Genomic DNA, 25,185 nt, shown 5'->3' on the forward strand with positions numbered 1-25,185 from the left:
ATAAGACTGTCTACATTCAAACCACAAAACAAGATACAACATAAATTTACCATTTGTCAACCCTATTTCTTCATCACATTTTTTCTTACATCTCTTTTTATAAATGTTTCTCAGCACTGGCTTTTATTTTTATTGCTAGTTACGACTGCGGTTACTTTGTCCTCAAGTTCATTGAATCATGGGATGGCAAAAGGATTCTACGAATCAAAGCATCTGACATGCCAGCATATAGGAAGCTGTTTCTGAAGAAATGGATGGACCGTCAGGAGAACATGATCAACTGGGATGAACTACTATTCAACAATTGATAGCCAAGATCTTTTCCTGGTATGGCAATGAATAGCTATGCCATTTATTTTTACAATGTAAAAAATTATTGGGGATGATGTTACTTTATTTACAATGTCTATGTGCAAATCATATCTTCCTTGCTTGACCATCGATTGTACATCCTATACCCACAGAATAAGAAATTATATGTAATTTCTGTAATGCCTTGTACATAATATACATAATCTAGTTACCAACAAGAACAACAAATTGTCTAGTAATTCACGTGTTGCATTTAACTGATACTACACTTTCATCTTTATGTAGCAACAACCTAAATTGCACATCCAACTGCATTCAAATCGTAATGTGCAACACACTAAATGTTAATATTTTACATCCACCATAAACTTACATTATAATATAATGCACCAACTACCAAACATAAAACATTTTATACATCTAGACCATGTTACGGAAGAAGTCAATTTCTATTTGCTCCGGTACTGGGGTTATCTTGTCGTTGCATGTAGCTGCGGTGTGCTGATTAGACCCGCAGACGGTGCACTTCACAGGTTTTGAAGCCTTCAAATGCAACCCTGATTGTTTTCTTTTTCCGTTGGCCGGCCTTGTTTTGATACATACTCTGGATCTTCAACATGATCAAATTTTGTAGAACTGCCTTGCCCAGAATCACCAACATTTGCTACATCTGGTGCCTCATCTTCAGTTGCATTAGTCTTCTTTTTATTTTTCCGTTTTGCAGACTCTGAAGCTTTCATTGCTAACAAATCTTTCTCTAAAGCTAGCATGTATTTGTCTGTTAATGCCTTGCCTTTATCAGAAGTTGATGCAATTTTAGCCACTCTAGTTGTTGGAGATATGCCCAAGAGGCAATAATAAAGTGGTTATTATTATATCTTTGTGTTTATGATAAATGTTTGCATCCCATGCTATAATTGTATTAACCGGAAACATTAATACATGTGTGTTATGTAAACATAAAAGGGTCCCTAGTAAGCCTCTTTTTAAACTAGCTTGTTGATTAATAGATGATCATGGTTTCCTAATCATGAACATTGTATGTTATTAATAACAAGGTCATATCATTAGGTGAATGATGTGATGGACATACACCCATAGTAAGCGTAGCATATGATCAAGTCATTTAGTTCTTTGTGCTTCAAGCTTTTATATGCATAAGTAACTTAATCCTTCGACCATGAGATCATGTTAATCACCTACACCGGATGGATGCTTTGATGACACCAAACACTACTGCGTAAATGGGTTGTTATAAAGGTGGCATTAAGTGTTCGGAAAGTATAGGGTTGAGGCACTTGTATCAATAGTGGGATTTGTCCATCCTAATGACGGATATATATACTCTGGGCCCTCTCGGTAGAATGATATCTAATTAGCTTGCAAGCATGTGACTGGTTCACAAGGGATATCATATCACGGTACGAGTAAAGAATACTTATCGGTAACGAGGTTGAACTAGGTATGGAGATACCGATGATCAAACTTCGGATAAGTAAAATATCGCGAGACAAAGGGAATTGTTATTTTATGTGAATGGTTCTTTCGATCACGAAGTCATCGTTGAATACGTGGGAGCTATTATGGATCTCCAGGTCCCGCTATTAGTTATTGATCGGAGAGGAGTCTCGATCATGTCCGCATAGTTCTCGAACCGTAGGGTGACACACTTAAGGTTTGATGTCGTTTTAAGTAGATATGGAATATGGAATGGAGTTCGAATGTTGTTCGGAGTCTCAGATAGGATCCAGGACATCACGAGGAGCTCTGGAATGGTCCGAAGAATAAGATTCATATATAGGAAGTCACATTCCAAGTTTGGGAATGGTCCGGTGAATTTATGGAAGGTTGTAGAAGTTTCTAGAATCATCCAGAATAAATCACTATGGAAGGAGGAGTCCCAGAGGGACTCCACCAACCCTAGCCAACCCACCAAGTGGGAAGGTGGAGTCCATGGTGGACTCCACCTAGTTGGCCGGCCATGAAGCAAGGAAAGGGAGCAATCCCATTTGACCTAGGTTCCCCATTATGGTAAGTTTTGGAGTTGGACTCCAAAGTGGTTTTGGGGCAACCCTAGGGGTTCCACCTATATAAAGAGGAGGAGAGGGGAGGGGTCTGACCACATCAAGTTGGCCGCACCACCAAGGGGCTCCCAAGCCGGCGCCCCAAGCCCCCTCTCTCCCAAACCCTAGCTACTCCCTCCTCCTATTTCTCCCGAGGTGCCGGAGATCTCCACCACCACCGTCACCACGCCATCATGCTGGCGGTATTCCGAGGAGGATCTACTACATCCGCTGCCCGCTGGAATGGGGAGAAGGACGTCGTCATCAACACCGAACGTGTGACCGAGTGCGGAGGTGTTGCCCGATTGTGGCACCGTCAAGATCTTCTACGCGCTTTTGAAAGCGGCAAGTGATCGACTACATCCACCATGAGATTTATCTCGTTAACGCTTAGCGATCTTCGAGGGTATGTTGATCTTCACCTCGTTGCTACCATCTACTAGATTAGATCTTGGCCTGTTATTCGTTCATGCGGTAGGAAATTTTTTGTTTTCTATGCTACGAATCCCTACAGTGGTATCAGAGCCGTGTCTATGCATAGATTGGTTGCACGAGTAGAACACAATATTTTTGTGGGCGTTGATGCTTTTGTTGTCTCTTGTTAATTATGTGTACTTTGCATCTTGCGGGATGGTGGGATGAAGCGGCCCGGGCTAACTTTACATGACCGCGTTCATGAGACTTGCTCCACGCTTGACATGCAACTTGTATTGCATAAGTGGCTTTGCGGGTGTCTGTCTCTCTCACCATAGTTAAGATTCAATTTACTATTTCAATTTACAACACTAGTATCAGCGTTGTGGTTCATGTTCGTAGGTAGATTGGATCTTACACGAAAACCCTAAACCACGTAAAATATGCAAACCAAATTAGAGGCGTCTAACTTGTTTTTGCAGGGTTTGGTGATGTGATATGGCCATGATGTGATGATGAATATGTATGAGATGATCATTATTGTATTGTGGCAACCGGCAGGAGCCTCATGGTTGTCTTTATATTTCATGTTGTAGTATTATTTCAAAGTAGTTGTAATAGTTGCTACACGTGGTGAACAACCATGAAGACGGCGCCATTGACCTTGACGCTACGCCGACGATGATGGAGATCATGCCCGTTGATGATGGAGATCATGTTCGTGCTTTGGAGATGAAGATCAAAGGTGCAAAGACAAAAGGGCCATATCATATCACATTATGAATTGCATGTGATGTTAATCCTTTTATGCATCTTATATTGCTTAGATCACGACGGTAGCATTATAAGATGATCCCTCACATTAATATCAAGATAATAAAGTGTTCTCCCCTCGTATGCACCGTTGCAAAAGTTCGTCGTTTTGAAGCATCTCGTGATGATCGGATGTGATAGATTCTATGTTCACATACAATGGGTGTAAGCCATGTTGCACACGCGGAAATACTTGGGTTTGCTTGACGAGCCTAGCATGTACAGACATGGCCTCGGAACACAGGAAACCGAAAGGTTGAACACGAGTCATATGGATGATATGATCAACATGTTGATGTTCACCATTGAAGCTACATCATCTCACGTGATGATTGGACTTGGTGTAGTGAATATGGATCGTGTGCCACTAAACAACTATGAGGGATGTTGTATTAAGTGGGAGTTCTTTAGTAATTAGATTAAAACTTGAACTAATTATCATGAACATAGTCTAAATAGTATTTTGAATTAAATTTGTAGAATTGGCATCCGCTATCTACTAGGCGCTAGTCTTGTAATTGAGATAGAAACACTGTTAAATCTGACAAGTAACTTTACGGATTGGTACCGTATTGTTAAAGAATCAAGTTTTGATTAAGTCCTATTGCAAACTTTTGGTAAAACTCACATTAGAGCAATGGTTTCAATTAGTACCTAAAATCATCTTGTCTCCGTGAAACTTGAAGTTCAAATCCATTTGAAATGTAAGGAGCTGGAAAGTTTGTTTTCAGAAATAAGCAAGGTGTGAGATATATGTGATATCTAAGACCTTATTACAAGATGATAGAATATAATTTAGTGAGACTACATAAACTCATAAGTTTTATGGGAATGTACGAAGGTTGAAGATGCTAGGCGTCCCGATCCTCCAACTAGTTGGGCACTAACGATATTCGCATATCCATGAAGTGGTTGTCCTTAGTATGCACCGTTGCTAAGACTCGTCGTTTCGAAGCATCACGTGATGATCGGGTATTATAGATTCTACGTGTGTATACAATGGGTGCAAGCTAGATTTGCACATGTGAATACTGAGGTTAAACTTGACGAGCCTAGCATGTACAGACATGGTCTCGGAAAGATTTCATGATTTGATGGATAAAAATTATGAATGAAATTGTTCATCATATTAAAAGGTTACTAATAGTGAAATCCGGAACACTTGTCATGTGATGATCAACTTCAAAGTAAGAACCTCAAGGTTATTGGTAATTGACCAACAAACCTAGAAGTTATTGATGTTGAAGTGTTTTCTGAAATATGAGGAAAGCCAAAAGGGAAACTACAAAAGTTTTTGGCAGAAAGAAAGAAAAGACTAGAAAGTCTAGCTCAGGTGTATATAGATGATATACATGTTATGAATGTATTCTTTGTTTGGTCACACAATGAAATTCTTGGGTATTTGTACCACATTGGTTGGTATGAGATGCCATACAACACAACGCAATACAAGAATATAATGGCCTAAGTGACTGACAAGGAATGTGGTAATAATGCACATCTGGAACAAAATAAAGTGTTATTGTGTTCGTCGTTGGCATTCTACCTAGCCCTTCAGATTTATAATAAAGAACTTTATAATTGTTATTTTGCTCTGGTCAAATGAAAGCAATGAGTTGTTCAAATTATGACCATACTCCACGTACGATGGATAAGTTAATATAAATCTTAATGGTGAAAAACACATGCATAACACTGACGCTAAAATGCCATAAGGCAAATGATAAGAATTCCACTTATTTGTGGAACCGCCATTTAGGTCATGTTGGAAAGGAACGCATGAAGGAACTCCATGCAAATGGATTTTTAGAGTCATTTGATTTTTGAATCGTTTGGCACTTGCAAATCATTTCTAAAGAAAATGACTGAAATACCGTTCATAGGCCAAGAGTTGAACGGGCAACTAACTTAGTGGAAACATAAATGATGATGTATGTGGTTCATTGGGCATAGTTGTGTGCGGGAGATTCTTCTACTTCATGAAAATCTCCAACAATGAATTGAGTGTATATATATGGATATATTTATTCGATGAGGAAGAAGTTTGAAACATTTGAATAGATTCAAATAAATTTCAGCATAAAGTGGAAATTATCGTAATAGAAAAGTCAAATATCTATGATTGGATCATGGTGGAAATATTTGAATTACGATTTTTAGCGAACATCGAAGAGAGTTACGAAATTGTTCCACAACTCACGTTTCTCGGAATACCATAGTTATGATGGAGTATTCGAGAGACGTATCCAACCCTTGTTGGATTAATGATGATATAAAATAAAATGATGCCATTATATTTTTGTAGATTATGCTTTAGAGACTACCACTTTTACACTAAATAGAGCGCCATCATAATCCGTTGAAATGACACCATATGAGTTATGGCATGGGTATAAATCCTAATAGTCCTTTCTTAAATTTTGGTATGCATAACATAAGTAAATGAGTTTACAGCCAAAATAGGTTGAATGTCTTTGTTGGTTATCCCAGAGAACAAATTGGGAATTCTTTCCACTATGAAGTCAAAGACAAAAGTGTTTGTCGATGTTTCTTGCTTATTTCCAAGAAATTGTTTCTAGCGAAGTATTTGAGTGGGAGGACAATGGAACTTGATAAGGTTGATGAACTTGAGCATGATGATCAGAGTAGCGCAGCATCGAAAATAGTTCCGTAAGCGGCCACGACGATCATGGCTCCCATGTCTACAAAGTGTTATAGTCATGGAGATCGAAGTACCTATTGAACCTTGTAGGTATGGTTTACTTTGTGATCAAATAAATGATTTGTGGACAAATGATTGATTTTGAACAATGATAAACCAACTACATACAAAGAAGCTATGATGGGACCTGACTCCATTAAAATGGCTAAGAGCCATGAAATCCATGATAGTATCTAAAATCAAGCTTGGAGCTTGGTAAACCTTTTTGAAGGAATAAATACTTTTTGAAAGTAAATGGATCTATAAAATTAATAGACTTGGATATAATATCCTTGAAGAAGCTCGACTTGTCAAAAGATTGTTTACAACAAAGTTTAAAGAGTTGACTGCAATAAGATTAGATCTTCAGCAGCGATGCTTATAGTCTATACGGATTGTTCTAGTAATCGCTACATATTTCTTTTATGAGATATGTTAGTAGGATGGCAAAATACATTCCTTAACAGAAGTGTGTATTAAAGGTGTATACAAGATACAGCTGAGAGTTTTGCTAGTCCGTAGAATACTAGAAAGGTATACAAACTTCACTGGATGAAGTGATTATCACGGAGTTGGAATCTTCACCGGATGAAATAATCAAAGAGTTATGATTTCATCAGAAACGATGAAGAAACTTGCCTTTGCAAGAAATTAAGTGGGAGCGCTGAGACATATTTATAATACTTTATGTAGATGATATATCGTTGATTATAAATAATGTAATCATGTACTTGATGTGATTAGAAGGTTTCATTGAAAATTAACTTCAATGAAAGGATATGGACTAAAAACATATTTAGCGTCAAGATCTATGAAGATAGATTGAAACGCATAATAAGTTTAAGTTAAAGTACATAGAATGAATATTGAAGTAGTTCAATATCAAAACGTTAAGAAGGTGTTCTTTTCCATCTTGATGTTTAAACAAAACTTGAGTGTATTTGACACTTAATGAGTAAAAACACATGAGTGATTTTAGATCACGAATAATATGTACACAATCAGATGTCCTATGCTCTAAAAGTGTTACGAGCATATATCAGAATGATTCATAAGATTATCATTGGACAACAGTAAGAATATCCCTGAGTGCTTTGTCAGAGCCGAGGATATAAATATGTAGTTTTATATGGGGTAATGACAAACGAATCGCTGTAAGGTGTTACACCGATATTAGTTTGGTCACATATAAAAATGAAATTTTGATCTCAATTAAGCTAATGTGTTCATTAAAAGGTAGCACAATGGGCTAGAAAGAGTCTATGCTAGATTTAGATAAGTTCTAAATATTGTGACGGATTCTACAAACGAAGGCAGAGTATCTCATTGTTTTGACAATGACCGAGGGTGTTTGAGTCGAAGAGTTCTTTGAGAACTTGGTGTAGTTCCGGTAGTGTCAGAACTATGAAACTATATTGTATGTGACAATATTGGTAACATATTTCAGACCGCGGAATTAAGGTTCCACCAGAAGACCAAACATATACGATTAATGCCGACTCATTTAAAAAAACTGAGTAATGCGTAGAGACGCAAATGAATTGCAAAATACATACGTTTCTGAGTATGTCAGATTCGTTGACTGAAACCTCTCCCATAAGCAAACATGATAAGCACCAGAAAGCCAAGGTGTTACATCTTTACAAATGTAAACTAGATTATTGACTCTAGTGCAAGTGGGAGACTGTTGGAGATATGCCCAAGAGGCAATAATAAAGTGGTTATTATTATATCTTTGTGTTTATGATAAATGTTTGCATCCCATGCTATAATTGTATTAACCGGAAACATTAATACATGTGTGTTATGTAAACATAAAAGAGTCCCTAGTAAGCCTCTTGTTAAACTAGCTTGCTGATTAATATATGATCATGGTTTCCTGATCATGAACATTGGATGTTATTAATAACAAGGTCATATCATTAGGTGAATGATGTGATGGACATACACTCATAGTAAGCGTAGCATATGATCAAGTCATTTAGTTCTTTGTGCTTCAAGCTTTTATATGCATAAGTAACTTAATCCTTCGACCATGAGATCATGTTAATCACCTACACCGGATGGATGCTTTGATGACACCAAACACTACTGCGTAAATGGGTTGTTATAAAGGTGGCATTAAGTGTTCGGAAAGTATAGGGTTGAGGCACTTGTATCAATAGTGGGATTTGTCCATCCTAATGACGGATAGATATACTCTGGGCCCTCTCGGTGGAATGATATCTAATTAGCTTGCAAGCATGTGACTGGTTCACAAGGGATATCATATCACGGTACGAGTAAAGAATACTTATCGGTAACGAGGTTGAACTAGGTATGGAGATACCGATGATCAAACTTCGGATAAGTAAAATATCGCGAGACAAAGGGAATTGTTATTTTATGTGAATGGTTCTTTCGATCACGAAGTCATCGTTGAATATGTGGGAGCTATTATGGATCTCCAGGTCCCGCTATTAGTTATTGATCGGAGAGGAGTCTCGATCATGTCCGCATAGTTCTCGAACCGTAGGGTGACACACTTAAGGTTTGATGTCGTTTTAAGTAGATATGGAATATGGAATGGAGTTCGAATGTTGTTCGGAGTCTCGGATAGGATCCAGGACATCACGAGGAGTTTTGGAATGGTCCGAAGAATAAGATTCATATATAGGAAGTCACATTCCAAGTTTGGGAATGGTCCGGTGAATTTATGGAAGGTTGTAGAAGTTTCTAGAATCATCCGGAATAAATCACTATGGAAGGAGGAGTCTCGGAGGGACTCCACCAACCCTAGCCAACCCACCAAGTGGGAAGGTGGAGTCCATGGTGGACTCCACCTAGTTGGCCGGCCATGAAGCAAGGAAAGGGAGCAATCCCACTTGACCTAGGTTTCCCCATTATGGTAAGTTTTGGATTTGGACTCCAAAGTGGTTTTTGCGCAACCCTAGGGGTTCCACCTATATAAAGAGGAGGAGAGGGGAGGGGTCTGACCACATCAAGTTGGCCGCACCACCAAGGGGCTCCCAAGCCAGCGCCCCAAGCCCCCCTCTCTCCCAAACCCTAGCTACTCCCTCCTCCTATTTCTCCCGAGGTGCTTACGGTGAAGCCCTGCCGGAGATCTCCACCACCACCGTCACCACGCCATCGTGCTGGCGGTATTCCGAGGAGGATATACTACATCCGCTGCCCGCTGGAACGGGGAGAAGGACGTCGTCATCAACACCGAACGTGTGACCGAGTGCGGAGGTGCTGCCCGATTGTGGCACCGTCAAGATCTTCTACACGCTTTTGAAAGCGGCAAGTGATCGACTACATCCACCACGAGATTTATCTCGTTAACGCTTAGCGATCTTTGAGGGTATGTTGATCTTCACCTCGTTGCTACCATCTACTAGATTAGATCTTGGCTTGTTATTCGTTCTTGCGGTAGGAAATTTTTTGTTTTCTATGCTACGAATCCCTACACTAGTGTATTCATTACATAGAGTTCCATAACGTATAAGTTGTCGTTCCTTGTTAGTTGGCTTCCTTGCTGATGGCACTTTGGGCAATTCCATTTTCTCCTCCACTATTGTTTCTTCAAGCATTCCCCACATGCGTAGTATGTATTTTTCTGGAATATACTCAGTAGCACCCAACTGTACCATAACTCTAAATACATGGCAGCATAGCAAACCATCCCTACTGAACTTGCAACACTCGCAGTTGTAAGTTTCAGTCTCCTTGTTAGCCTCAACCATGTACCTATTCTTACCATATCCGTAAACATAAGGTTTAATTGACATAACATCATAATTTTGGCCATCAACATGCTGGACATTGTAGGACATAACTTTCCATAGTTCTGCTCGGAAACGCAAGTAGATGGGGTGCGTATACAAATCCAAAGCTTGCTGTTCCAATGGATAATCTCCCCATAGCCTGAAAATATCATCTTCATCCTTAAATTCAACTGAATCCTCTGCAACATCAATCTTCTCTTGCAACTTCAAGTATTGTTCGAAAAAATTGTGTAGGCCGTTGTGTGGGCTAATGTACCTTTTTGAAACTACATTGAACCCCTCACTCCTATCAGTAGTCTGTAGGAACGGGAAAAAGCGTTCCTTGAAATAGGGTGGGACAAATGTGGCTCTAAGATGATATAGATCACTCAGATGTGTGTTGTCAGATACTTTGTGTTTCAAAATCATCTCTGCCCACCTCATTTCAAACTCTTCAATTGACATGCTGTAGTCAATTACTTCATTCAGTTCCTGCCTTAGGTCCTCATGTTTAGACAAGAAATTACCCAACACAGCCTGTGCATTCTGCATAATGTCCCACCTACAGTTTTTGTGCGTGCAATCTGGGAAACATTTAAGAATTGCAGTTCTCATAGCAGCGTCTTGGTCAGTTATGAAATTATCTGGTTGTAGTCCACCCATAGCTTCAAGAAACTCCTCAAACAACCAGACAAAACTTTCCACGTTTTCATTCTTCAGAGAACCACACCCTAGCTATATAGTTTGGCCGTACCAGTTGATCCCTATGAAAGGAGCAAGCGGCATGTTGTATTCATTTGTCATGTAGGTACTGTCAAATGAGAGGCAGTCACTGTAGTTTTTGTAAGCTGCTATTGCAGCACCATCAACCCAGAAGATGCGGTCAACCTTATCAGCATGGTCTGTATGTAAATTGAAGTAGAAGTCTAGATCTTCCTTCTTCACTTTTGCAAAATGAGCAAGCAAAATTGACATGTCCTTGTGCTTATGTTCTTCATCTATGGCAGCCATGAAGTTGCTTACATCTTTGTTGTCATAGGGTACATTAGCTAGTCCACCATACACTTCTCCCAGTATCCTCAGAATCCTACCAGCTGATAGGTTTACCTTGTGCAACATCCTGACAAAATCATTTTCTTCCTTGGGAATCCCTTTATGAGACCTTAAGTACTTCTTCAGGGAGAACTTCCGAATCAAATTGTGATTGTGCTCTTCTATGAAGTATGTCACATGCCACTTCTGCCCTTTTCTCTTTACTCTCAGCCTAGCCTTGCAATCTGTTTTCTTAGTGCTGGTACGGTTCCTCTGCCGAACCAGAGGAGCTTCTAGCTGATTAATGTCCTCATTTTTTCCATTCTTGTTACAAACAAACAACTGCTTGTCCTTCTGGCCATCACGAGTCGAGTTCTTCGATGTACTACACTTGATGGGAAATCCAATCTTATGGGCGTATTTGTTGTAGTGCATCTTTGCCTCCTCCCATGTATCAAATTTCATTCCTGGGAAAGGTGTTTGGATTTCAGTTTGACTGCATGGTGTTGACTGAACTTCTTCATCATCACCTGCTGAATCGTCACTTGACAGGGTTTGACCCGTTGTAGCTTCCATGTCACCAGAAGCACCTATGTTGCTCTGCTCTGGATTCACATGCTTGCTATGTTCTGGATTTGCATTCGCTGCTGTATTGCTTTGCTCTGAATTTTTAGAACCTTCTGCTCTGGATGTTGGTTTATTGTTGCTGCATGGTTCTTCATCCAAATCATCAAGCATTGAAACATCTTCTACAAATGGTTCATTAAGATCTAGTCCAACAGCAGCATTTTTTCCAGCCATTTCTGAAATAGAGAATATTCAATTTTCATTCAACTTGCGGTTTTCTTAAACAAACCAAACTAGCAGTTGTAAAAACTAGCCACATGCTACAATGCAAATGTAGAAACATATACAAACATATGAAATTGTTGTTTCCAGTATCTGTGCTAGTAACACATGTAAAAAACTAATGTTGTTTACATCTTTTGTTTTTGATTTCTCATGTATACTAGTTTGCACATGAAACTAGTTGAAAATTACATGCCCACTAACAACAACTTTCCTTTTTTTTCACAGTTAGATCAACTGATGTTTGACTGTCCATCAACTGATGTCGTTCTGCAACAATTACTAGCTGGAAAGAACAAGGCTTAAAGTCCTTAAAGTCCTTCTTAGGTTTGTCATGCTACTGCAAATTTTAGTAGCTGGAGAACATGTCTTCAGGTTCTAGACATCAGGAGCTACTCTTTTTTGGACAATGAAGTTCCATGGTTTTTGGAAGCACTCGGAACCGATAATGTTCGCATCTATTCTAGTTGTTTTTTAGCTACCATGTTCTGGTATTAATGCAGATGTATGCATGCGGAAATTATATCAGTGACACATGGATGTTCTTCCAGTTATAATTCCGCAGTTCTACTGTGTACATGCATGTGCAAATTATATCATTGATGCATGGATGTTCTTCCAGTAATAATTCCGCAGTTCTACTTTCTACATGCATGTGCAAAAGGATGTTCTTCCAGTTATTCATGTTTTTGTATCACAATCATGCATGTGCAACTGTAGGAAATCCCATGTTTGATGCCTGCATACTGCAACCTGTTGGTAATACTGCAAAGGCAGCAATTTTTCAGAAACATGTTTGATTCCTGCATGCACAGATTCATACATTTTTGTTGGAAATCCTATTTTTTACATGCTCCAAATCCCTATTATGCCCTGCACAGACAATTACCCGTCTGTTTTTTTTACATGCTTGTACAAAACTTCTACATCTAGATCTATCAGTTCATGACAATATAAGAAATTTCAACCAGAAAACATAGAAGATACATGCAGTTTTCTAGTCAATATACATAGCAGGAACTGCTAATGGAAAAGTTAGATGTATAAAGATGAGAACTTGAGGAGAAAACCATCAGAGAAGAACAACATTGCAGTTTACTGGTCAGCAGATGGTCTACCTGAAGTAGGATATGGTGGATGATGTTCCCAGGTTATTTGCTTGACTCCAGGTACCTTCCTACGAACTCCAAATGTATATTTTACTCGCTTATGTATCCTCGAATCTAGTATCCAGCCATGGAGCTGTTTGTTCTTTGCTCTTGGCGGCTGGAGGAGGAAGAACAACTAGGGTTTGGGGACAGGAGAACTGGGGATGTAGATGCGATGGATCTGGGCCTGGGCGTCCCTAGCTATATGCGATTCTGTTGGCGTCGCGCCAGCCAACGGACAGCTAGCGCCAGGTGTTTTTGTCGCCTAGCGGTTTGTACTGGCCCGCCGGTCCAAAGTGGAAAAGCAGACGGGGACCACTTTCTATTTTCGGAAAGAAACAGATTCAGACAGGGGGCACTCCGGTAGATTATAGAGTGCTATAGCACTGTGTAGCAGGGTCCATTATATAAATGAAATGATATAATAGACATGAAACATGAATTTGTAGATAGAAATATGCAAAATTCAATTGATCAAAATAGTAGACATGCTAAATTTAATTTATATTAAAATATTAAATTGGTGTATAGTTGATGTCTGTAAACTGGTGATCTGGATAACTGGATGAAAAAATAGATGGCATAGATAGCTTGCATGTAAAGATACACCAATTATAAAAGTTTCGTGGGATGATACGGACATTAGATTGGCTATGGACATTGAAAGTTTTACATTATGAGGAGTATAGATCGCCTAGCCCGCCTACCTACTAGTTGATCGCAACACAGAACTGCACGCGGATAGTGAGTGGAAGCAGCTCGATGATGCAGCGGCCTCTTCTGGTGGCTCCAGGTGTGAAGGACGTACAGGACGGTTCTCTCGTTCAAGCTGGAGGAGAAGGACGCACTCGATCATGCGCTCCATCGTCGACGGCGGCGTGCGGAGCGCCTTCTTCGTCTTGGACCTCGGCAGGGTGGTCGAGCTGTACAGCCGCTGGCAGCGCGCGCTCCCCGGCGTGCGCCCCTTCTACGCCGTCAAGTGCAACACCGACCCTGGGCTGCTCGGCGCGCTGGCCGCCCTCGGCGCCGGCTTCGACTGCGCCAGCCGCAGGGAGATGGAGCCCGTCCTCGCGCTCGGCGCCGACCCCGGCACCAGCATCGTGTACGCCAACCCCTGCAAGCCCGAGGCGCACGTCCGGTACGCGGCGCAGGTCGGCGTCAACCTCACCACCTACGACTCCGAGTTCGAGGTGGCCAAGGTGAAGCACTGCCACCCGGGCTGCGACCTCCTCCTCCGCGCGCGTCAAGGGCCCCGACAACCGCGCGCGAGGCCAAGGTGGACCTCGGCATCAAGTACGGCGCGCGCGCCGACGAGGTGGTCCCGCTCCTCCGCGCCGCACGGCGCGCGGGGCTACGTCGCCGACGTGTCCTTCCACGTCGGCTACGGCGGGCCCCGCACCGACGTGTACGAGGCGGCCATCCAGGCCGCGCGCGCCGCCTTCGACGCGGCCGCCGCGCTCGGCATGCCGCCCATGCGCCGGCCTGCTCGACATCGGCGGCGGCTTCGCGGCCACGGAGACTCTCTTCGACGAGGCGGCGGCGGTCATCCGCGCCGCCCTGGCGCGGCACTTCGGCGACCTGCTCCCGCGCGTGGAGCTGGTTGGCGAGCCGGGCAGGTACTTCGCCGAGACACCCTTCACGCTGGCGGCGCGAGTCATCGGGAAGCGCGTCCGCGGCGAGGCGCGGGAGTACTGGATCGACGACGGGATCTACGGCTCCCTCAACACCGTCGTCACGGATGGCTACGTCCCGCGCCCGAGGCCGCTCGCCGGCAGCGTGCCCGGCGAGGAAACCTACGCGTCCACTGTGTTCGGGCCCACGTGCGACTCCCTCGACACGGTGGTGACTGGCTACCAGCTGCCGGAGATGAGCGTGGGGGCCTGGCTCCTGTTCGATGACATGGGCGCCTACACGTACCACCGCGTGTGCCTGCAACTTCAACGGCTTCTCCGTGTCCGACATTAATACATTCTTGGCCTACTCCACCTAGGCATCCTCGCTCGCGCATTGTCGTCCATGCATCCAACCATGGTCATGGATCCAACACGCCCAAGCCAAGGAAACGCTGGCCTACCATGTGAAACACCTACGAGATGTAACCATCCGTGAAGACGCGATTTGTAATGCAGTGATAATAAGAAACAAATTAAACTAAATATGTACGTCAGAAATGAGAGTTTTATTGTTAATCCATACATAACTACTGTAGTTTCTTCTGATTTTGAGGTGGTAACAAACCATGTATGTAAGATAAAAAACATAAGAACCCTAGTGGCCCAAACATAAACAAAATAAAACAAAGCAAAAGAAAGTGTGAAACAAATATCTGAATGATTTTCAACCAAAATGTGGCCTAGACACACCTATGCCACCTCACGCCTCTATGAACATGCAAACAAATTCGCAACGGGAGAGTGAGACTATGGACAAATATTGATAGGATACTCATATCAACAAGTCGTAACTTTTTTTCCGGAAGCTCAGTCGCAAAGAGCTCCGAATCATGCTTGGTCTGAAACGATTTGAGTGTGGGTGACTGACCGGAAAGTCCTTCCCAGATGCGCATGAGTGAGGATAAAGTGTGCAGAAAAGACTAGTGTTGGTCCTGGAGCTAGTGTAGAGATCCTAGACAGCTGTTAGGGGTGATAGGCTCGGCGGGGGTGGTCGAGGTGTTACATTACCTTGTTTTTTTTTGACACAATGGTTGTTACCTTCTGACACTGATCTTGAGCTTGATTCGAATTCCTGGTTCAGATTGATAGTTTTAGCAGTTCTGCTGGTCGGCAACTTGCTTCTTTTGTCTTGGAGGGTTTGTCCTGGAAGCAGAATTGATCACGTTCTTGGAAGGGTTTGGCTTGGCTCTTCATCATAGTCAACTTCCGATCATGATTGAGACCGATTGCCTACAGCTGGTTACAGCTACATCACAAGATCGTTCACCATTTATGTATATGGTCTCGGAGATTAAAGATTTAGCTAAACATAACAGAGTGTGTCCTTTTGTAAAGTACTCCCTCTGATCTCTTTTAATTGACTCGAAGTTAATACGAATTTATACTAAATTTAAGTCAATTAAAAAAGAATCGGAGTGAGTAGATCATATGCAAGTTAGGACGAGTCACTGTTTTGTAAGTTTTGCTAGGACAACGCAACGCACGCACCTATGTATGGCTTGGTTCAGGTCCGGACTGTCCCATCCAGAAGCTGGAGCTTGAGCCATTTGTAGACCCATGTGCTTAATAAAGATTAGTTTTACCCCAAAAAAAAAAACGCCGAGCTCTCGCGACGCGCGATTATATATGTATGTATCGTGTGTAGAATAGAATGCATGGAGCTTGATAACTCCAAAGGCCTGCTTTAAGCACAGTTATTCCCTTCTTGTCCGGCAGAATTCCATTCCAGAGAAAAAACACACTACTACATGTCCATGAAAGGATATTGCAAGTTTGTTTAAATGTTGATGCATACACACGCTTTTTAGTGTATAGATATATCCAAATTTCAATAAATCTTTGACATCTTTTTATAGCCATAGAGAGTACTAGATTTGCACAATACTCCCTCTGTCTATAAAAGGATATCATGGATTTATCTAAATTTAAATGTATCTATACATTATTTATGAATACTTTTTATGGACAGAGGTAGTACAATTTTTTGCAGAAGTTTCACAAATTAAATGCTCTGCTTTTCTTTTTTTACCAAGCAAAGGTTTAGTTTCATAACTCACTGAGTCAATAAGGTTTTCCGAATAAGTGTACTCAAACTCGTGATTTGAAAAAAAAGGTACGCAAGTTGTCTCGTGTTGATCACCAAATGCGCTGATCAGTACATCATGCAAGTTGCGTCACTGATGCACGCGTTTTCTTCTCAGTAAACAAGTCGTCAGTTTGAAAATTCAGAAATGTGAATTCAATATATCCCATATAGACTAACGATCAGTTTGGACTCACCAATGCGCAAACACCCATCCAAAACTTCCCCGCCGAAAATCACACCGATATTTACAAGTTCCGCCAAAACTTATCTGTTTGGGATCAACTCATTCGCATCCTTCCTGTCAGTAACGTGACCTATATATTCTTTCACGTTTGCAAGCTAACTGTTAATATCACTCACCCAATCCTTGTCTGAAGTGAACTAAGTACTACAGTACAAAAAGGAGTCATCACGAGGGAATGTTCAGTTACAGTCGGCGACATCTTGCAACCTCTCCCCAATGATATAGTGGTCATCCCTGATAGAATCATGGAGCTTGATGCACAACACCTTGCCAAGATAGCAGATGGCATAAAAACCAAGGCTGCTCAACCACGCGAAACGGTAGACCGTCGAGTTCACGGTGGCAGAGCAGCCCAGTCTTGGGAAGAGCCCCTTGGCAAGCAAGTAAGGGAGGCCTAGAGCAGCGAGTAGCTTCGTGGCAACAGGGATGTATATATCTTGAAAGAACCATAACAGTGATATCGCCCCTGAAGACCAATCAACCCTTGCCTGGGTAAGTTTCCCGTCCCACCTTTCATCAATGAAATAGGCCAGGAAAGGTGCAGCAGCCGTGAAACGAGCCTTCAATAAGAATAAAATGAGGTTAAATATTTTCTATTATCATCCAGCTATAACCTAACTCGAATAATTTGAGAATTAGCTGCTTCCTACCCTTAAAGTGTAAAAATTGCAAAACCAGTCCTGACTAGAACTTATTATGGAGGTGAACAATGATAGTTATGCGAGTGCTTCATATGGTTAATGTAGTAAACAAGCAGTGGCGGAGTCAGGTTTACACAGATGGGTGCACAGAGTTCAAAATTAGTGTTCTAATAGTTCATTATGACTAACAAATGTCTCGTAGTGCGGTTGGCGGTCTGAGAAGAGAGTTACATCATGATGCTTCATCGCTTTTTTTAGGTGGCTCATCCATGTTGAGACTCTAAATGATCCTTGAGCTGTAATAATTGTGTACTACTTTGCTGTGACTTGTTTTAATAAAGAGCCGTACGCATCAATTGATGCAGAGGCAGGGGTCACCACATTTTAAAAAAACATATGTACACCCATGTCCTGTTGTGGCTCCACCCATGGAAAGAAGAGAGAAGAACATGTTTAACAATGGGTAAGGTATCAGAACAAAAGATATAGTGGTCCTGGCTACAAATGAAACTTTGGAAATCAGATGGACTAAAATGAAAATGTGCAGTGTTCTTTTTTTGTAACTCATTGTGCGGGGTTTGGTACGTATATCCCTGCAAAAAATACGTTTGGTACATATAGGATAGTACAACAAGTATAGGGCTCAGGAGAGCGATAAGAGATGTTACGACTCACCATGTTCATCCATAAATTCTTCACTTGCCACCCCAGAGACCAGGTGCAGAAAAAGTCCAGAACTGGAAAATCGTCATCAGGCCCAATGAAGGGCGATACCAGAGATAAATCAACCAGCAAACCCATCATGTAGGGCACAATGACCATCTGGAAGCAGACAACTTTCAGTTACTGAGCTGTGTCATAAATAGAAAATATAAATGAAGCCACCTCAATTAAATTCCTCACCCATAGGAATACAAGCAGATGCCTCTTCAAATCTACCAGCCATGGTCCCCTAAAAGTCATGCAGGCAAATATATCTCTACAGGTGGCAACAATAGTTGATATGATGAAGAAGCCAACAGCAATAGCAAATAGATCTAAGAGAAAAGATTTGCAGACGTAAGCCCAACCAAGATAAAGTATTTCCATTCATTGCAAAGGAAGTACAACGATCATCTGTGAACAGTCATTACCATTGGACTTCAATTCGTCTGCTACTGGCAGCTGAGGGATGGCAAACAACAGTGCACGCCAAACTGAGATCGGACAGAAAATCATAGCAGTATTGAATATCACAGCAGTCAACCATGCTAGGACCACACGAAGCATTGTCCTAACTACAACAAATGTCCTGTTAAAGTGTGCAAGAAGGTAAGCATCACCCCAAAGTTGTATGACAAACACATCTTGCGAAAAAAAACTCAACCAATCGATTAGTCAAATAATAAATGAACAGACCAGTATATCAAACAAACAGAGAATATGATAAGCAGAAAATGGCATGGCTTCTTTTGAGGGTTTTTCCTGCCAAGGATGTAACAACGGCAGGTATCCTTTGTTTCTTCAAAAAGAGAGCCCTTTTTACATGAGCCAGTGCCCATATAAAGCCGTGCCAGACAATGGAACTTACTCCCTCCGCCTCATGAAAGTTGTCTGAGATTTTGTCCAAATTTGGATGTATCTAGACACTAAAAAGCATCCAGATACATCCAAATTTTGACAAATCTCAGACAAGTTTCATAGGACGGAGGGAGTATTTACATCTGAGTATCTCAATTGATTAGCATATACTAGTTTGAGGAACCAAACTACCCAATCTTTTAGTTCTGGGACATACAGCGTAAATGAACCCGATTGCGAGTTTCCCCTATGGTCTAAATTACTAAGACAATTAAAAATGTGTGGACTATCATAAGCCCCAAAATGTCTGAATGCTATTGGTCTCGTTGCTTAATAAATTGGAACTGAGCTTAATAAAAGTATATGACATTTCCCTGCGAAAGACACATATTTTGGCGAGAGGCACTGTACACAGAAAGGGTACAGTGGCAAAGAAAGGACATGCCAAAACTACTGCATATCCACAAGAATGCGAAGTACCCAAATAAACATTGAACAACGAAACAATATGAAAGTAAAAGAAACATCAATAATAAAATGGACGTGGATGCAGCCAGGCTAAGAACAAAACTATGGGTATTTACCTTTTATCATTAGCTTCATCGCTGCTACCATTGTGGTCTTTTGGTGCAACATTACTCCCAAGATCCTTTCCAGAAGTGACAAACCAATACCCAATTACCCTCTCCACTAGCCACTCCAGGTATACCATTGTATTGCTAATGAGAAACCTGATATGAAGAATAGCAGAAAGTGACACTGCATACTTTTGCGGCCCTTGCCAAACTGACATGCCCTTGCCAGGACGATCGAAGTAGCTACAATAGACAAACACTGAAATAAATGTACTGAGTCTCTAAGTCTCGCAGGTACACCAGATGAATAACAAAAAATTGAATACTTACGTGATATCTAGTGGGAACACCTCTGGTGACAATCGGTCAGCAACTTCAATAGGAATAAAAACGACCAGAGCAACAAAGATAGTGTCGACCAGAAGACAAAGAAGCTTCTTCAAGTAAAACATGTAGAAGGGTTCGTAAACATTATGGTGGACAGAGGAAAAGGAAATGGTAACTCCTAGCCTCAGTACCTACTCACAAGAAAAATACAACATTTGTTATACCCCTGAATTACATACTGCGTAGACTATGCACATGATGAGACAACAGATATAAGATGATAAAAACCTTGTGAAGAAATCTGCTCAATCTGGGACGCAGATTCAAGAAGATGAGCCCAAGAAGCCAATGAAGGGCAGTAGAAGATAAAGATGAAGCAATCAGCAAATTGAACCTCTGAGACATTGTTGCACCAAACATTTTTGAAGTGCAGATATCAAGCAACCAACCAAAGAACAGCGGTCGTAGTATCATTAAGTTTAGGAGATTAAAACCAATATTGGCAACAGTGATTAGATATACAATCCCTCTGAAGAACATACCACTCAGCCTTCTAATGAAAAGTGCGATCACAAGTCGCTCACCCCTCAAGTAATGATGAAGAGTATGTAGACCAGCAAAACATACACCAACATTAAAGATAAATCCATATCCGACTAGAAGGGTAGAAATTGTTGAAGTGTAGAACTCAACTCCCTCCACATTGCTTAAATCAAAATACGAGCTCCACCATAGGATTATCCTTCCCAGTGAGAATGGGAGAAAGCCGAGAATACAAGCAAGGACCATGTCAACTATTACCACCTGATAGACAAGTATACTGTTAGATTTTTTGAAAATAAGTCAAAAATGCAAAGCAGAAGAAACGTGAGGCAATTATTGCTCCAAAGGATGCAACTAAGCTGCAAGCCTACAACCCTGTATATAAAACTCAGGGTAGCTTTTGTCACATATACACTTTAACAACTTTGACGGAAAAGGTAATAAAAATACTACATTAGCGCAGCTACTAAAACACCAATAGAACAAGCTTACACAGTTTTGATGGATCAACTGAAATAGTAACCAGAAAAGAAAATCTAATACTCCGTCCGGCCCTTTTTAATTGACTCGAATTTGGTACAAAGTTGTACTAAATCCGAGTCAATTAAAAGAGACCGGAGGGAGTACCCATATTTGGGAGTAGTCCTCCCACAAATGTATCTATCTGGACTGATAAGCAGCAAGCAAAACTGCAGTAAGGAAAGAAGTAAGGAGCATCTTATTTTATTGAATGTTGGTTTCTTCAATGTGACCATCATAACACTCAAAAAAAAATGTGACCATCATTTAAGTTTTGCTGCCAATAGCGTGAACATACCCAGGATGATACAGTGTGAACTGGAGTCATACTGCGCTATCACCAACTATAAAACGATCAGGAAAACCATGTAAATATGTGCTAAATGCTCCAATGAACAGAACTTTATTGATCGGTGCTTTACTACGACATACAGAAGGACAATTGTTGAAAGGAAACTTACAGTCAAGGAAGCTTTAACAGCAGTTAGCGCGAAGAATTGCAAGCCATCAAGTCCGCCGAACCCCTGACGCCGAGTCTCCAGACGTGCAACCCAGCGCACCGCAAATGGAGCTACAGCAAATGGCACGAGGCTGTGCACAAACACAACCCAGAGCGCAATCGATGCGAAGACCGAGGAGGGACGGACGCGGAAGGAGAGCAGGCGGAATACTTGAAGGAAGGTCCTGGCAAACGCGATGCGCCATGTCCAGAGGGTGGCGAGGTGGATGGAAGAATCGCAGACGACGTAGACAGCGAATAAGAAGGGGACCAGCAGACCCAGGAGCTTGTTGGGCAAGCTGACCATGAGCTCAGAGAGGGACAACCTCGCAGGGGCGTCTGCGGCGTAGAGAGGGCGGGTGCAGATGACGCCATTGCACACCTGAAATTGAGCCGATCAGGGGCACCAAAATCAACATCACACCACATCAAAATGGATCAGGAAAATGAAATCAGCGCAATAAAGAGAGCATACATAATTACAGTGCAGAAGGGGAATTTTCAGTGAGGAATAATGCCAACACTCGGAAAACAACATCGCATGGTATCTAAAAGGGATTGAAATTGGGAGCAAAGAGAGCAGGTCGGCAGGAAACAATTACAGTGCAGAAGGTGACATTTTCAGTAAGGAATAAAGGTAACACTAAGCACGAAACATCACATAGTATCTAAATGGGATCGAAATTAGGTCTAAAGAAGATGAATTTAAGCGAATACATCGCTGCGCGACCACAGCAGCAGCATGAGGGGGTCAATCGGGAGAGGCGGAAGGAAGCAGAATACGATACCTCGCACTGGTTCTGGTGCCGCGCGGCGAGCCACCGGAGCTGGCAGTCGTCGTGGACGAATTTGATGCTGCCGCGGCACGCGCAGGGGCGGCGCAACGGGCGGTCCGCCTCTGCGGGGAGTCGGCAGATGCGGCACTCCTCTTCTCCATCATCGTCTTCCTCGTATTCGGGACCGGCCGCCGCTGGGAGCGCCGTCTCCTGGGAAGCGGCGGCGGCGGCGGCCATTACCCTTCCTTCCTTCTGGAAGCTTCTCTCCGTCTCCTGTCTGTACCGAGACAGCTTCCCGTGTTCTGTGGTTGGGTTTTGGTTTGGGCGGTGAGGATTTATGCTGGCCGTTGGATGGAGATCCAATGGCTGATCAAACTGACAGCTTCTTTTCCTTCTAAATTACAATTTTTAATTGTGCAAATGGTGTATGATTCGTAATAAGTTATTAAATTCCAGAACAGTCTATGGATATTTCATAACCCCATTTTCCTTTACTAGTATTCTTTTACTATACTTGTTGAGGTAGCATTATAGAATGTATTGTTAATCTTGCTACCATTAGAATAAATTTGTCCTCTTCCTCGATTCAGCCTACATATATGTGATATTTTAAGAAATAGGCATGCGGGATCAGGGAAATAATAGGAAAGACAATTTCAATCTCAAAACAAAAGGTGTCGAGTTGGAATCTCATTCTAAAGATTCTTGTGATTCCGGGGAATCCAGCTACATGAGAACTAGGAATGGGGAGCTCTCCCCTTTTCCCACCCGAATATTTGATCTTAAACTTAAGAATGTTGGATTTGAGAACGAGTGATTACCCTTCTCCACCCCTTACTGTCCAACCGAAGAGCGGGTCACATCAGGAGTGGTCTATGAGAGAAAAATGATTAGGCTTAAGGTACGCATAAAAGGATCAGCAGGAGAGAGAGCGTGGGATATGAAGTCGGGCATCTGGGTGCACTCCTCTAAGGCTCTAACTATGTAGTCAACAACCCGTATGATGGTTCAGAGCTGGTTGAGAGAAACGATTGGCCCATCTAGAAAGGAAGGGAACCCCAACACTAGCTGTTGTGGGTATACTTCATGGGTGTACCATCAACAGTGCCTAGATCCGGCAAGCCCGGGTGGCCCATAGACGATGATGGTGGCGTATGGCCCATCGGGTGGCCTAGTTGCTGTAGATCAAGATGGATGAAGTCCAGCCCAAGAACAAGGAGCCGGATCGACCAACCAACTCAGGAAGTCGGATCCGGCCTAGCCCATCAGGGGTAGTCGGATCCGGCACGACATACAAGGGAAGGCGGATCCTTGACGTACACGGCAAGATAGCATACCGTAGTTAGGTGACTTGTATTCCGGCTAGGACTCTCCTTGTAAACCCTAGATCTTGGTGCCTTTATAAGCCGGATTCCGGGAGCCCTAGAGGCACAACCACAACTCAATGTAACAACGCGAAAGCACCCAGATAATTCCAGACAAGCAGCAGTAGGCCCTGTCCTCGAGCAGGTGTTCCGAAGCTGGGTAAATCGCGTACCACCGTCCCGAGGACTCTCCGCCCAATGGCCCCTACTCCTTCTTCCCTCCATGAGGACCCCTCCTCTGGAGTACCGTCGAATAGGCAACGACAGTTGGCGCCCACCGTGGGGACAGCGGCGTCTGGAGGCCGGAACCGGGAGGGTTCCGCCATGGGAAGCTACGACGAATCCATCGCGGTGGGGCGTGTCCTTTACGCCAGAAATTTTCCGATCGTCCTTCAGGACGAGTGCTGGATTCCGGCTAAAACCAATCCCATCAAGCTCTCCATCGTCCCAATCGACGGCATCCACATCTTCATAGGCGAGACCGTCGATTCCGACGGAAACGCTCTGGTAAGTCACGCTGATGCGACCGCCGCTGAGAAGGACGCAGTCGCGAAGATCCGATCCGAGACGCAGGAACTTCCTAAGCAAGATTTCGCCTTAGATCTGGAAATTTCAAAACCCACCCAATCCGCCCCTGAGCAGGAACTTACGGTGGAAGACCAATGCAGATCCGCTTGGGTCTCCCAGGTGTTAGAGAAGCAAAGGTGCCACTTCGTGCACTTCCTCGCACATACCGCAGGGACCGCCCCTCCCCAGGATGGAGCCGGACCCATGCAGGTTGAAGCTTCCGGAGATAGCGATGCCCCGGATCAACAGGAGGCTGCCGGAGACAGTGTCGCTCCGGATCAGCAAAAGGATGCCGGAGATAAAGAAGAATCAATCCCTGACAATCTAAGCCCAATCTCTGACGATGCTTCCTCTATGAACACAGAAGAGTACAACCGCGTGACGAAGGAGTTGGAAGACGCGGAGAAAGCTGAGGCAGAATCCGTCCCGCCAAGGGAGGTCCTTGCGACCATAACCGGGCTGGAGCAGGAAGCTGACGATGAAGCTACTCCGACTGACGCCAGACTTCCAGGCCCGTCCAATTCGGAGACTCCGCCTTCGCGGCCACGTTGTCGCGTTGCGCCGGATCCCGGAGAAGAACATATTCGCGAGCACGGGGAAAATCTGTCTGTAGAAGAGCTCGTCGAACAAGCAGACATAGGTGCTATTGCGCACTCGGAGATCCTCAACAAGCCGATAACTCCGGACGATGCCGCAGATCCGGAGGCTCTAGAAACCAAGAGGCAGGAAATGC

General features: G+C 42.8%; 2 protein-coding genes and 1 pseudogene across 2 annotated transcripts; 1 reads left to right on the forward strand and 2 right to left on the reverse strand.

Annotated features, from left to right (window-relative positions):
• Nucleotides 1-406: 406 nt before the first annotated feature.
• LOC127340380 (protein FAR1-RELATED SEQUENCE 5-like) lies at nucleotides 407-11,882 on the reverse strand. Its single transcript, XM_051366142.1, has 4 exons — nucleotides 10,804-11,882; nucleotides 9,965-10,611; nucleotides 916-1,105; nucleotides 407-452 (listed from the first exon to the last, which is right to left on the reverse strand). The coding sequence occupies exons 1-4, from the start codon at nucleotides 11,880-11,882 to the stop codon at nucleotides 407-409; spliced, it is 1,962 nt and encodes a 653-aa protein (XP_051222102.1).
• A 1,284-nt stretch (nucleotides 11,883-13,166) lies between these two features.
• Nucleotides 13,167-15,267, forward strand: LOC127340390 (ornithine decarboxylase 1A, chloroplastic-like; annotated as a pseudogene).
• Nucleotides 15,268-17,136: 1,869 nt separating this feature from the next.
• Nucleotides 17,137-22,813, reverse strand: LOC127327850 (probable E3 ubiquitin ligase SUD1). The gene is made up of 9 exons (XM_051354651.2): nucleotides 22,534-22,813; nucleotides 21,708-22,127; nucleotides 20,473-20,988; nucleotides 20,188-20,375; nucleotides 19,867-20,100; nucleotides 18,856-19,013; nucleotides 18,626-18,759; nucleotides 18,398-18,544; nucleotides 17,137-17,641 (listed from the first exon to the last, which is right to left on the reverse strand). Exons 1-9 carry the CDS (start codon nucleotides 22,756-22,758, stop codon nucleotides 17,261-17,263), a joined length of 2,403 nt encoding a protein of 800 aa, XP_051210611.1. The 5' UTR covers nucleotides 22,759-22,813; the 3' UTR covers nucleotides 17,137-17,260.
• Between the last annotated feature and the right edge of the window lie 2,372 nt (nucleotides 22,814-25,185).

Source organism: Lolium perenne, chromosome 1 (assembly GCF_019359855.2).
Source record: "Lolium perenne isolate Kyuss_39 chromosome 1, Kyuss_2.0, whole genome shotgun sequence".
NCBI lineage: Eukaryota > Viridiplantae > Streptophyta > Magnoliopsida > Poales > Poaceae > Lolium > Lolium perenne.